This window comes from Uloborus diversus, unplaced genomic scaffold (assembly GCF_026930045.1).
Source record: "Uloborus diversus isolate 005 unplaced genomic scaffold, Udiv.v.3.1 scaffold_13, whole genome shotgun sequence".
In the NCBI taxonomy this organism is placed as follows: domain Eukaryota; kingdom Metazoa; phylum Arthropoda; class Arachnida; order Araneae; family Uloboridae; genus Uloborus; species Uloborus diversus.
The window spans coordinates 7,540,317-7,554,249 of NW_026557987.1; the positions used below are offsets into that span (position 1 = coordinate 7,540,317).

At 37.4% G+C, this 13,933-nt stretch overlaps 1 protein-coding gene across 1 annotated transcript in view; it reads left to right on the forward strand.

Moving 5' to 3' along the window:
* The window catches only part of LOC129232655 (suppressor of lurcher protein 1-like), an 81,720-nt gene that overhangs the window by 16,531 nt on the left and 51,256 nt on the right, over window positions 1-13,933 (forward strand). Inside the window, exons 4-5 of the mRNA XM_054866787.1 lie at window positions 2,601-2,781; window positions 13,348-13,556. Of these exons, the coding sequence (XP_054722762.1) occupies window positions 2,601-2,781; window positions 13,348-13,556 (390 nt within the window). The remainder of the gene's footprint in view (window positions 1-2,600; window positions 2,782-13,347; window positions 13,557-13,933) is intronic.

A 13,933-nucleotide genomic window follows, 5' to 3' on the forward strand; every position in this document is an offset into this window, starting at 1 on the left:
ATAACATCTAATTCTGTGGCTGAAAATAGCGGTCAACTTAGACAGGTGGTCAACTTACAAGGGTGGTCAGCTGTACAGGTTTTACTGTACATAAAGAGAGAGAAACTTGCATTGAAACAATATTTTTCGTTTTTTGCAGTCAATTTGCATGCAATATAGCGACATACCGGTTATCCCACCCAGACAGTGCAATGTCGTCCTTGTTATGCACTCATCCGTTTTGAATAGGCGATAACCGAGTCGGAGTGCTGATGTCATCTCATTCTAGCTGAGAGGACTGTCAGACTAAGGCCGCCATATATACGAGCCGACGCATCAGCTAAAGATCAGCCATTTAGGATCGGAGCGCTAGTTTGAGAGGTTGTCTTTCTGGCGAGTTATCGCGTTTGGTGATTTCTCACTGTGAGCAATGGGGTCGTTTCTTTCAGTCAAAAGTAGTAATTTTAGTCACTGAAATTGATAGAATAAGCAAAAAAAAAATAATAATAACAATAATAACATGGACCCAGAAAATTCTTTCATTTTACCAACAGTTATTTTTAAATTAGTTTTTTAAAATGTCCGATTTTTCAAACAAGGCGTGGTCTTGATGACGTCACGAATGATGCATTTTTGGCGCATCTGTCTACCGCATTTCCACGTTATGATAATTGTTAGATTTTTAATTTAAACTTTCACAAAAAGTGAAAGAATCGCTTAATTTGAAAAAAAAAAAAACATTAAAAATACGTTTTTGCATCATGCAGAATCAAACCTTTTTCGATGTAAACATTGCATCACGTTGTGACGTCATGTGTGCGATCGGTTGCAATAACTCAGTCAAGTGAATGAACTTTTGGGTGAACCGAGTCACGAGTTCATTGTATCTTATAACCGCGAGAATTTTTTTGTAGATTGAGTTACTTTTTGATTGGCAACATATCTTTAACTTTCTTGCATTGGCAACACATCTTGTATTTTGCATATTCTTAATTTGAAAGCCATGTGAAGACCTTTAAATACTTCGAGCGATCTTTTTCGCTCTCTCTCTCACCTCACATAGCCGCAAAATGTGTTGTATGTGATTTCGTGATGTCTGCCAGTGCTCTTTACTCCTGGCAGGTCGTAATACAACGTGATGTCAATTTTAAAGTCATAAGACGCCATTAGGCCTATTTTTGTATGTTACGGTAATGCCTCATATTCCTTGGAATCAGCATGTTCGTAAACTTAATGTTTCGTTGTAAATTAGCGGCTAATCTTTGTCTATTCTTCTAAATGTTTTTTTAAATATCAATGAAGATGTTGTTCGTCAACTTCAGAAATCCTTTGAGGATAATAAATACAGATTTTCCATGAGGAAAAATGCTTCAAGTGTTTTTTTTCTCCAACTTCAGGCTGTGGACATTTTCTTTGCAAATTCACTTCTACTAGCGGTGTAGTAAGTCTAAATTTCACTACACATAATGCTCACAATAATCAAGAAGCGAATGAAATAGTGCTATCGACGCTTGCTATCAACCCTATCGTTGAGTAAAGATGAGAATCAAATATTTCGCTCTGCAAATGGCAACACTGAATGGCATTTCATCATTTGTGATGTCATCGGCAGAAGCATAAACAATGAAAGCGCGCCGATTAAAGTATTTTTTTAAAAATAAGTAAACTTAGTCAAATTATTTAAAAAATGGTCAGGTCCTATGTTTTTGAACATGCTCTGTCAGAAAAAAATACTTTTCAAATTTTGAAAACGACCCCATTGGTTGAATGTAGTACCCTCATTCGAGAAAGGAAAAGACGGGCATTGGTCGAAAGATATCGGAACATGCGGTCGAATGTGGGCTTTCTCCGCGCTGACGGTGTAACGAAGGAAAAGACACATGTACAGACAGCTGAAGGCACACGAAGTTGACTCCATTTTTGTATCCTGGTGTAAAATGTTTATCCGTTGCCAGTTTCTATTTGTTGAAGAATAAAGTAAGGGAATGGGGGGGGGGGCAAAGTTATATAGCGGAACAACAATTTTGGAAACGACCCCATTATTAGCGGCCCGTGAATTGTTCGGCGAATTTGGCGAAATCGGAAACTTGGCTGTGGTAACCCTAGCAGTGCAACCATGAATAATCCGATCCAAAATGGCTAAACTTAAGCTGATGCGTCGGCCTGTATATATGGCGGCTCTACATTAGACTAGAGCCACTATATAGATAGGCCGACGCATCAGCTTAAGTTTAGCTATTTTGGATCGGATTATTCATGGTTGCACTGCTAGGGTTACCACAGCAAAGTTTCCGATTTCGCCAAATTTGCCGAAAATAACACTTTATTCAATAAACAATTCACGTGCCGCTAATAATTGCTCACAGTGAGAAATCACCAAACGCGATAACTTGCCAGAAAAGACAACCACTCAAACACGCGCTCCGATCCAAAAAGGCGGATCTTAAGCTGATGCGTCGGCTCGTATATATAGGGGCCTTGCATCAGACTAGTAGCTGAAATTAATTAGCGCACAACCATTTTTTTTTCTCTTCGCTGCGGAGTCTCGCTGGTGCAATCCAATTTATTCTGTGTGTATTTTGTCATTCTGCGAGTGGTGCTAAGGGTGGTGTCTGTTGCAGGTTGCGAGTGCGTGGTGTTCGACACGACGTTCCAGAAGGAGTTCGGGCTGTTTACGAGCCCCAACTGGCCCGTGCCCTACGAGGACAACATCGACTGCCTGCTCTACACCTTCGTGGGGGCCGACGAGCAGATGGTGGAAATCAGCTTCGACGAGTTCGACCTGCAGAGGACCAACCTGGAGTGAGTCTCTTTGTCCTCCACCCCTCCTTTTGCGGATCATTTGTTTGTTTTGTTTTCCAATTCAGAAACCAAAACTAGAAATTCAAAAAGAAAAAAAAAAAAAGCAGAAGTGGAAATTTTTTAGATTATAATTATGTGTTTTATTCAGTAAATTTCCGCCCTATAGCCACGGCTAAAGCAGAAATACGTGAAATACACCGCCAGCTCAGTCATTTCCAGCCGAGGACTGCAGTTTCGTGCTTATGAGCACTCATCAGCCCGGCATAGGAAAGTGACTGAGCTGGAGATGGAAACCTCTTAAGGAAGCCAAGAGTGCCAAACAAACTGGTAGCTAATATAGAATTAGCAGACCGGACGAGTGACCGAAGCAATGGTTCGGTTCAACTCGAAGATTGAAGGCAAGGCAGGTATATTCAGTAAGTTACCGCCCAGTAGCCAAGGCTAATACAGAAGGTCTGTATTAGCTACCAGTTTGTTTGGCACTCTTGGCTTCCTTAAGAGGTTTTCCATCTCCAGCTCACTCACTTTCCTATGCCGGGCTGATGAGTGCTAATAAGCACGAAACTGCATTCCTCGGCTGGAAATGACTGAGCTGGCGGTATATTTCACGAATTATGTGTTTTACTTTGTGTATCTATTTACGAAACATTATTCAACACAAGCAGTCACTTTTAGTTTATGTATTCACTAGTGGAACCCGCACGGCTTGGCCCGTAGTAGGAAACTAAAAGGTCTTTTGGTTAGCCTGTATATTTACAAATAATGTATGGTTGAATTGCTCGCCAATTGGTTTGCCCATGTTACGGTTCCACGTTGTGATTACTTGGTCATTGACTCGTCAATTTTATGATCATTTTGCTCGGGAAAATGTTCTTAAAATTGGAATAGAAGAAGAACAAATTGAATTTTCGAGACATCGCTTCGAGGTGCGCGCCCCCATGCTACAAACTAACTCTGTACCGAGTTTCATGAAAATCGGCCGAACGGTCTAGGCGCTTTGCGCCTAGATCCTGACAGACAGAGAGACTTTCAGCTTTATTATTAGTAAAGAAGATAAAGAATAAAGAAAGATTGTGTTGAGATAGTAGTAAATCAATTGTTTTACTTAAAAACAAGCCATACTTGTTCATTGAAATGATTACCACGTGTTTGCGACATCTCAAAAATACTTCGGGGTAAATAACGCGAGTCTAATTCATGCTTGTTTCTTCGGGGAAAGTTATTGTGTACAAAATTTATCAAAATCTTTATAAAAATGTGAGTTAAGTTTCTAGATTTACATCAATGACCGCTCATCTGCTCTCAAAACCAGTCCGAGCAAAATTTAGTCCTTGTTTCTCTCTCTCTCTTTACTTCCTTTTACAAAAAGGAAGTATTGTATTTGCGAAAAAAAATTCACTCAAAAATCGACCTTCATTTCCATTTTACTCACCCCTGAATGAATATTGAGTTTTTTTTTTTCGACTCGACCACGCGTGGATAAGTGCCTAGGAACGTATAGACACGCGAAATATCCATTTTGACGATTCCCGCTTTAATTACAACGCGTTTTCTCGTGACGCCTGTATGTACGTATGTATGTATATGTGCGGATATGCGTATGTATGTCGCATAACTCAAGAACGGTATGTCCTAGGAAGTTGAAATTTGGTACGTAGACTCTTAGCGGGGTCTCGTTATGCACCTCCCCTTTTGGTTGCATTCGGGTGTTTTTAAGGGGGTCTTTTGCCCCTTTTTCGGGGGGGGGAATCATTGTTAATTTCGATGTAAACTCAAGTGGTGTTATAATTTGGCGGACACTTGGCGAATTATCGCCGGTCTTTTGGTCGCCAAGTTTTGTCGCCAACTTGGCGACAAATTTGGCGATTTTTTTTAAAAATTTGGTTTCAAGTTGGCCACTCCTGGTGATATTTAGAGAGTAAATTATTGAATCACATTGAAATTGCCAGTAATGGGAAATGGCATTAAATTGGAGCAAAAGGAAGTCATGTGATGCACACATCAGCTCGTTTTTTTTCATTTTTTTTTGCTGCCGCAAAAGTGATATGGATTTTAGTTGTCTCCCCCCCCCCACTTTTTAGTCTCAATCGCCGCCTCTGTTCTCGATCTTTCCATATGTGACGTCATGACGTTTTTCAATAACAAATATTGAATAAAAATTTCGAAAAATCCCGACCCCGATTTCCTATTGAGATGAATTTCGCAGATCGGAACATCTTAAATACGGTTCAATTATTTCTAGATGATGTGGGGCAAGGAGGAAAAGCTGAAAATCCTTTTAAAAGCCTGATACTGCCACGAATTGCAAGTAGGGGAATGTGGGGCAGAGTGAAAAGGTTAAGATGGCTGAGTTGTTTCAAAATGAACAAATTGAAAATTTGTTTTGAAACTTGCAGTACATAAAGAAAGAATATTGTATTTTATAATAAAACTTGCATTGAAATATGTTCTTTTATATTTTCGACAGTAAAATCCGACAGTAAAGTTAGGCCTTCAAAAAAAAGTGGAATATCCCCCCCCCCTCTTTTTTCACGCGGAAAAATAAAAAATGAAATATTTTTAGAATTAAATATTTTTTATTTGATTGTGAAAAATATTTTTGAACAAATTAATGAGCAAATAAAAGGATAATTGAATAAATGAAAATGGAATGAAACAATAAACTAATAAATAAATAAATTAATACATGAGGAAAAATAAAATAGTGAATGAATAGGGAAAATGAGTGAATGAATGAATTAGTAAGTGAAGTACTCAATGAAATAATGTAAATAAATGAGTTAATAAAGGAATATGTAAGTGAATTATTAAGTTAACTAAATGATCTATTTCACTTTGTCAAGCTTGCACTTGACTCATTGTGAAAAAGATTTAATAAAAAAAGCTTAATATTGACTAAGTAAATACTGTACGCAATATGAGAAGGTCCCAATTAATATTTAAAATGTTAAAAACAAGAACTTTATCAATTGATAATATCAAAATCATGTTTGACTTGCCACAAAATATTGCAATTTGAGTATACATTTTTAGAAACTGTTTGTATTTTCCTATGCTTTGATTTTCGGAGGTCATTTTTTCTTGACTGGAATAGACTACATATGTTACTAGACATTTTAAATATTACTAGGTAAGTGGCTCTAAACACGGAATAAATATTTCACTATTTCACTTTGCCCCCCATTCCCCTACTTTAGTTGTCAACAAATAGAAACTGGCGACGGATTAATAATTTAAACCAGGATTTTTAAAAAAGGAGTCAGATTAGTGCTACTTAAGCTGTCTGTACATATGTCTTTTCCTTCGTTACACCCTTAGCGCGGAGAAAGCCCCCATTCGACCGCATGTTCGGGTATCTTTCGACAAATGCCTGTCTCTCCTTTCTGAAATGAGGGGCCTCCATTCAACTTTTTGTACTGATTAGGGGACGATCTGCAGAGGCTGGGAAAGGTATTACAGTCGGATCCCGCTACAACGCGATCCGACTTACGCGAAATGGTTACAACGCGAGTTTTTCCTGAGTAATGATTTTTTTTTTTTTTGCTGACGCAAATTCCACGACTGCAGAGCGAAAATTTTTGGAAAAGAATCGCGGAGTGTGAATATGGGCTTCATTGACACTAAATATTGGTTTCGTAAATGGACTTTCATCCCTTTGGAATCGCTGAAACAGGAAGTTCACTCACTGTACTAGTCTAAACATCGCTTTGCTTTCAATTATACAAATATCCACTCGGTATTCTTCATTCAGTTTTTTTTCACTCTACGTATGAAAGTTTATAAAATTGAATGGCACCCAAACGTTTTCTTTCAACTAAAGTTTCCAAAGATGGGAAGAGAAAGTTTTTGACGATTAAAGAAAAGGTCAAAATTCTGGACATGCTTGAACACTTAAAAAGTGCATCAAAAGTAGCGCGAAAATTAGGCATGAGTGAATCTTCAATTCGGATAATTAAAAATCAAGAAAAGGAAATCCGTAAAAGTTATAAATTAAGTTTTAATACTGAAGCTCGCAGAGTAGTGTCGAAGCCAAACACTAACATCATGAAAATGGAAGCTGCTCTTGCATTGTGGATTAAATGGGCTAGAAAGAGGGGTGTTCCGTTCTTTGTAAAAGATACTGCAATTTATAGTTAATAAATGGTTTGAAACAATGTGAGGGGTGTTTAGAAACGTCTGAAAAAATTAGGCATGCTTAAAAAAAAATACTAAACATACTTTGTTCCACAACTGGACTTCGGCGCGATTTACTTGCTGCTGTTGAGTGCGTTTTAAGTGAACTGGTTTTTTTCTTTCTCTTTAAATTTGAAAGTCGCCCGTCATGGTATGACGGATGAAAATTGTTTCTACGTTTGAACGAAGCCATCACCTGTTTTGGTGATATTTTGATAGTTTAAATGTTAAACCTCACACCAGTGGATTAACTCTAAACTCCAGTAGATAGCGTCAATTCGCATCTCCAGAGCTCTAATACGCTACCTTGCGGTAATTTACAATACTACCGAAAAAGTTTAAACATTCCATTCCACGTGTTTTCTTTGGGGTTAATTACAGGCTTCAGACAGTTTCTGGTGTAGTGTAATTTCAGAACAATAGAAAAGAAAGCTTCCTACAAACACTATGTTAAATGACTACCATTCACTAATCTTCAAAGCAACTTATAAGTTACGGTATTTGTTTGTTTTACCTTTTTCATCCATCATTAGACTGTGACTGCAGCGCCCCCTATAGTTTATTGGAGTTGAGAATTGTTTTGGTTCCTTCGTTTTCCTAAAATGAGTCTTACCAGTAAAGCGGTTAAGTCGCCGGATCGAGTTCAGCCTTGTCACAATAAAGCTTTTCCATGCATGTCAAACATTACCAAAACATATAATCAAATGATCATGCCTTGGAGCGACTTTCATTGTTGAAACACGCGGGTTACTCGATCATCGGCTATTATTTATATGAGGATATGCGAGTCCCGTCGGCACATGAATCGCAAATCACTATGTTCGGCTGTAAAAGATTTAAAATATCAGCAGTTAATCCACATGGATGAATGTCCTTTTTTCAGCACTTTTTGAGCAATCACGATTGCTTATTGTTCTCATTTGACTGTTTTTGGCGTCTTTTGATTTTTCCCACCGCCACCCTCCGCACCATCACCGTCGACCGGCTCCTCACGATGCTGCTCCTCTAGCGAAAGTCGTCTCCAGGTTGCATCCATGACCTACACACACGCGCATACATACACACACACACACATACACACACACACGCACACACACATACACACACACATACACCTACAAACACATACACTCAAACACATACACACACGCATGCATATAGACACCTACACATACACACACATATGCCAGCACACAGACACAAACACACATGCCTACACACACATACAAATACCCCCTACACACACACACATACCCCCACACACAAACACACACACATACCCCCACACACAAACACACACGCCTACATACACACAATCGTGATTGCGAAAAACATAATTTGAATTCAAATTGCCAAAATTCAAATTAATTTTTTTTTATTATACTTGGCCTGATTGTGACGGAGTAATCTGAGGCTTGCTTTTGCTTATATCTCAGCAACTAGACCACTTAGAGACTTCGGGATTTCACTAAATGATTTGCTTAATCTTAAAGTACAACATAGCGCTGAAAAAATAAAATTGTAAAATAAAACTATTATTTCGGTTAGGATGAAAAATAGCAAATTTCATTAAATTGTCCCATTAAATGTTTAAATATAAAACCCATTGTTACAAATTTTGTTGCCTTACAACAGCAATATCAATAGTAATCATTATAAAAATTTTGATTCAAGACTTCTCTGGAGCGAGCATGAAATGTATTCAATATAATTGCTTTCTTAGGATTTTTATCCTCATCCAAGGCTTCACTTGATACGTGTTTCTATATCAAGATAAGACGCGTATCGAGTGAAGCCTTGCCTTATCTATGCCCATAATCGATAAAGGGGCTTAGTAAAGAGACATATTAAGATATTTATCGCTATTAGCTTGTACGCTGTGAAACGTAAAATAGTTTGTGGAAAGCTTTTAATATTTAAATGGTTCTAATTAATTTAGCACACCAATAAATCTTAAAGGGGAACAGGGATACATTTTTAGGGCCAATGGTTTAAAGTTTTAGACACGTATACAGGATTCGTTTTCTTTTAGTATGGAGCATTTATATGAAAACTTAAGGTGACGTTTCGTAATCGTAACATTATTCTACTTCTGAAACACATTTACACCAAAAATTATAAAATAACAGAATTAAAAAAAAAAAAAAAACTAAACACTTTTCATAATGCACTCAAAAGGATAAAATAACTTTTCTGGGTCAGAAAGGACAATTTAAGAATCCCTGTAGTTCTCAATTATTCCAAGTAAATGACACCACACACGAAGAAAAGTGCGGCTCTAGTCATTTGAAACCAAACTTTCCCGTTAAGAAAAATATGCATGTTTCAACACTCAAATTTATGATTAAAAGCTAGATAATGATAAAGAATTTCTGTACATGACTTGAACCGCACTTTTTTTCGTTTGCGGTGTCATTTTCTTGGAATAATTGAAAACTACAGGAATACTTAAATTGTCCTTTCTGACCCAGGAAAGTTATTTTGTTCTTTTGAGTCCATTATGAAAAGTGCTTATTATTTTTTTAAAATTCTGTTATTTTAATTTCGTGTAATAATGTAAACAAACCCATTCCCTGAATGACGCATGTTGTTCGAGCAACATTTTTGTTAGAGGCAGCCGAAACTTACTTCCTTTCATTTCGCCTGCATTTCCACTTAATTTTGAAACCGAGTTCGGCACTATTTTTTGACCTTTTTTTTCCAGCTTTCTACAATACATTATTAAAGTAATTAATGTTTTTTTTTGTTGATCCATTTGTTGTTGGACCTCTATTAGAGTGCGAAATTTATTTCAATGATGTGAGCTCTATCGTTATTTTAACCAAAGTTATAGAATTTGAGAACGTGTTTTTGAACTTTTAGTAGCTGTAAAGAGTGTATGCGTGGTGGAAGGTGGTGTGTACCCTATTTTTACTTTTTATCCTAAGAGTTTATATTTACTGTTATATTAATAGCATGGAAAAAATAATATAAAGCAATTTTTCCTCTACACATTTCATGTACCCATGTTCCTTTGTTTTTTGATTTTTGAGCAATCACGATTGCTTATTGTTCGCATTTGACTGTTTTTGATGTTACATTGATTTTATTTTCCCACCAGCACCCTCCGCAGCATCACCGTCGACCGGATCCTCACGATGCTGCTCCTCTTGCGAAAACAGTGTCAGGGTTGCGTCCATATCCTACATACACACACGCCTACACACGCACACACACACATCTACACACACTCATTGCCTGCACACAGACACAAACACACATGCGTACATACACACACACGAACGCCTACACGCGCGTACACAACACTCACTCACACACATGCATACATACACTCACACACACACGCACCCACACACATGCGCCTACACAAACACACACGCGCATTCATACACACAACGCTCGTGATTGCGAAAAACATAATTTGAATTCAAGACGCCAAAAATTCAAACTAATATATTTTTTTAAATTTAAATTGAAGTAGTTCAATACATGTTTCTGTTGTTGCTTAAACCACTTGGGTCTCCAATTCCGAATGAAATGTACGGCTTCTGTTTACAGAGCACCACTGAGGAGGAAATCCGACTTAGTTCAGACAGCACACGATAGATGGAAGCACCGTCTATCTGCATTTCGATAATTTTGTTCCAGACCAGAAGCCAAACAACACCTGGTTACCCCCCCCCCCCCTCACTCAGAGGCATTTATTTGGAATGGGAACTTGGAGGACTTTGTGACCTCGACATATTTAACGTGCCTCGGTCATCATCAGCGAACACGGAGGATCTTCGAACGGCTGGCATCGATCCCAGATCCTACCAGATACGAGTCCAACGCCTTATCGATCCGGTCACCTCGGTTCGGTTCGATACATAATATTTGGAAGCTAGAAAAAAAAAAAAGATGTAAATAGGAACACGTACCTCCTCACTTCAGGGTTCCTGGAGGGTTTCGGGATTGATGCCAAACGGCCGAAGTTCCTCCCTGTTTGGTGATGGTGACTCGGGCACGTTAAATCTCTTCGTGATCTTAAAGTCCTTCAAGATCCCATTCCAAATCAGTACCTCTTTGGGTGCTGCGTCAGGGGTCTGGATCAAAAAGGTCCCCATCCAACTGATTAAGCCTTGTGTAGTGGTGTTCTACGGACCCGTTTAATAGAATCTGAATTGAGTGGCACAAGTGCAGCGGATAATAAAACTCGCGGATAAACCGCAAAAAGGTTAAAATGAGGAACAACTAAGCCAGAAATTGCCCTTCTGAAAAAAAAAATATCTGTATCGATGCATAATACTTTCTTCAAACAGTAAAAATGTATACAGAACAGTAAAAAATGTTTCGTATTGTAACGGATTCGGTGCGACTTCCACTTTCTTGAAATGAAGACACAGTTCTTGATAAAAACACAGGAGCTTTATTTACACTATGTACAGGACAAATCGTTAACAACTGCTAAATTATTCATCAGCAATGAAGCAATTATCGCACAACACCGTAAACTCAACGTTTACACACGTATTTACTTCCAAATACGAAAACAACACAGCGAAATGCCTCGCTATAAACAGAGCAAATACGCTCTCAGTTCGAAATCTCAATCGAAACTCCCCTCTTTATCCAGCGTAACGGTTTATATACACACCGAAAAGAAATCTCTCAAATATTCCAAACGCTTCTGGAAAATAGTAGACCGTTATCAAATTTTATCAATGAACAAAAAAAGAAATGGGGGGGGGGCGTATACTTTAGCCATATGTTAAGGGGTTGCATATTCATTACGGGAAACTATTTACAGGTTACGTTACTACAATAATTACTAAGGATTTGTAACAATACTTTCTTCAAACAGTAAAAATGTATACAGAACAGTAAAAAATGTTTCGTATTTTGTGCACAACATCGATACAGAACAAGAATGTTCTATGGAGAAAACACAATAAATGAATAAAACAAAAATAAAAGTGAGTTTAAATTTACAATTTTTCGACAAAAAACAGCTATTTATGTTTGCTTTTTGCTGCGAAAAAATACATGTTCCTGATCGTCGATTGACTCGCGGATAATCCACCCCGCGGATAAACCGCTCGCGGATGATCGGGGGTTTACTGTACTTCTGTTAATTTGCTCGTTCATACAGACTACTTTAAGAGGACGCGGTACCAAACATCAAAAAAAAAAAATTATATTCATTTTAACTCAAAACTTTTTATGATTTTATATTTATGATTTAATACAATAAAACAATTTAGCAAAAAAAAGCCGTGTTAATTCATTATCTTTATACATAAAGGGCTAATCTCTGTCCGGATGTCCGTGGTAAACTTCAAAACTACTTGAGGGATTTAACCATTTTTTCACCATAGATAGCTACATTATCAGGGAAAAACTTAGGCTATAATTTATTGCTAAGAATCTTAGTTTAAAAACGGCGTGATAGAAAACTGTGAATGTCATGTCATTTCCACATCAAATGATTAAAGATTAAACCCATTGTTTCGAAAATTCTTTGCCTAACAACAGCAACATTAAAAGTAATCATAATGTAAATTTTGAATCAAGGCTTCTCCGGAGCAAACATGAGTCTAAAGTCATTTAAACATTTGGAAACTCGCTTTTTGCACACTAAGGTAAACTTAGTAGAGAGCAATTTTTCTTTTTATTTTTGTGTGAGTATTATTTAAGTAAATAAAGCGCACAGTTTTTTTTAGTGATCTTTGTTTTTGTTAGATATATTTTGGAAATTCTTCAAATTTTTGTATGCTTCACTTTGCGCTTTCGTTTCTAAATGAATACTCTTTCGTTCTTTATACTTATTGCTTTTTCATTTTTATGGGTAAGGATGATACTCAATTTTTAATGACGTCAAAGCGGTGTGTTTAGAGTTCTTTCAGTTAAAACAGAAAACAAAAGAAAGTAGCGATTGTTTCTCACAATTATTACTGTCCCAGGCAACGCCGGGTATTTTTGCTAGTTTAATATAAAATTTAAAATTTTTGAAAACATTTTTAAAAAGCTATCTCCTTCTACAATTTTTGTCTTATCGATTCCATTATTTTTTTAAAACACTATTCAAACACTTTTACATAAAACTAGGTATTTTTTAAAATATCAGAGCTATAGAAAAATATTTATGATTTTTTTTTATACAGTATGTCTAAAAAATTGGTAAAAAATCTCTTATTTTAAAGTTTGATTAAAAAAAACTAAACTGTTTCACTTATAGTTTCAAAAATACCCAATTATGTGAGGCAAATACTTATAAACATGTGCAAAAAATTTCATTTTGCTATCTTAAATACAAAAAAAAAGTATTTAATAGAATCTGAATTTATTACTTCTGTTTATCTGCATTCTCTCGAGAAATCGTTCGGTGATCGGGTGCCTTCCCTCCCCCTACAGGTGTGTGTTCGGAGACTACGTGAAGCTGTTTCTGCACTTGGAGGACTCTTCGGTGAACGAGCGCTCGAGTTACAACTCGATCCTGTGCGGCAAGATCATGGACATTGAGCAGACGCACTACTCCTCGGGCCACACCCTCGTCTTCGAGTTCCACACGGACTGGCGCCGCACCAACAGCACCGGATTCAGCGGCACCTACAGGTTTCTCAGTGAGTAACGCATGTGTTTAGAATGAGCGTGTCAAGGACAAGCATCTCCTCCACCTTTTCCCTTACTTTCATATTGACCGCTGCGTATTTTATTTCATGCTAGTGGTACTCGCACGGCTTTGCCCGTAATGGAAAATTAAAGTAGAAAATTAAAAGGTCTTTTGGTTCGCCTGTATATTTACAAATAATGTATGGTGAATTTTCCCGCCAATTGGCTTGTGCCCACGTTGCGGTTCCACGTTATGATAATTTCGTATCTCGCCAATTGGCTTGTGCCCATGTTACGGTTCCACGTTATGATAATTTCGTAATTGATTCGTCCATCTTATGATAATGTTGTTCTTAAAATTGGAATAGAAAGAGAACCACATCGAATT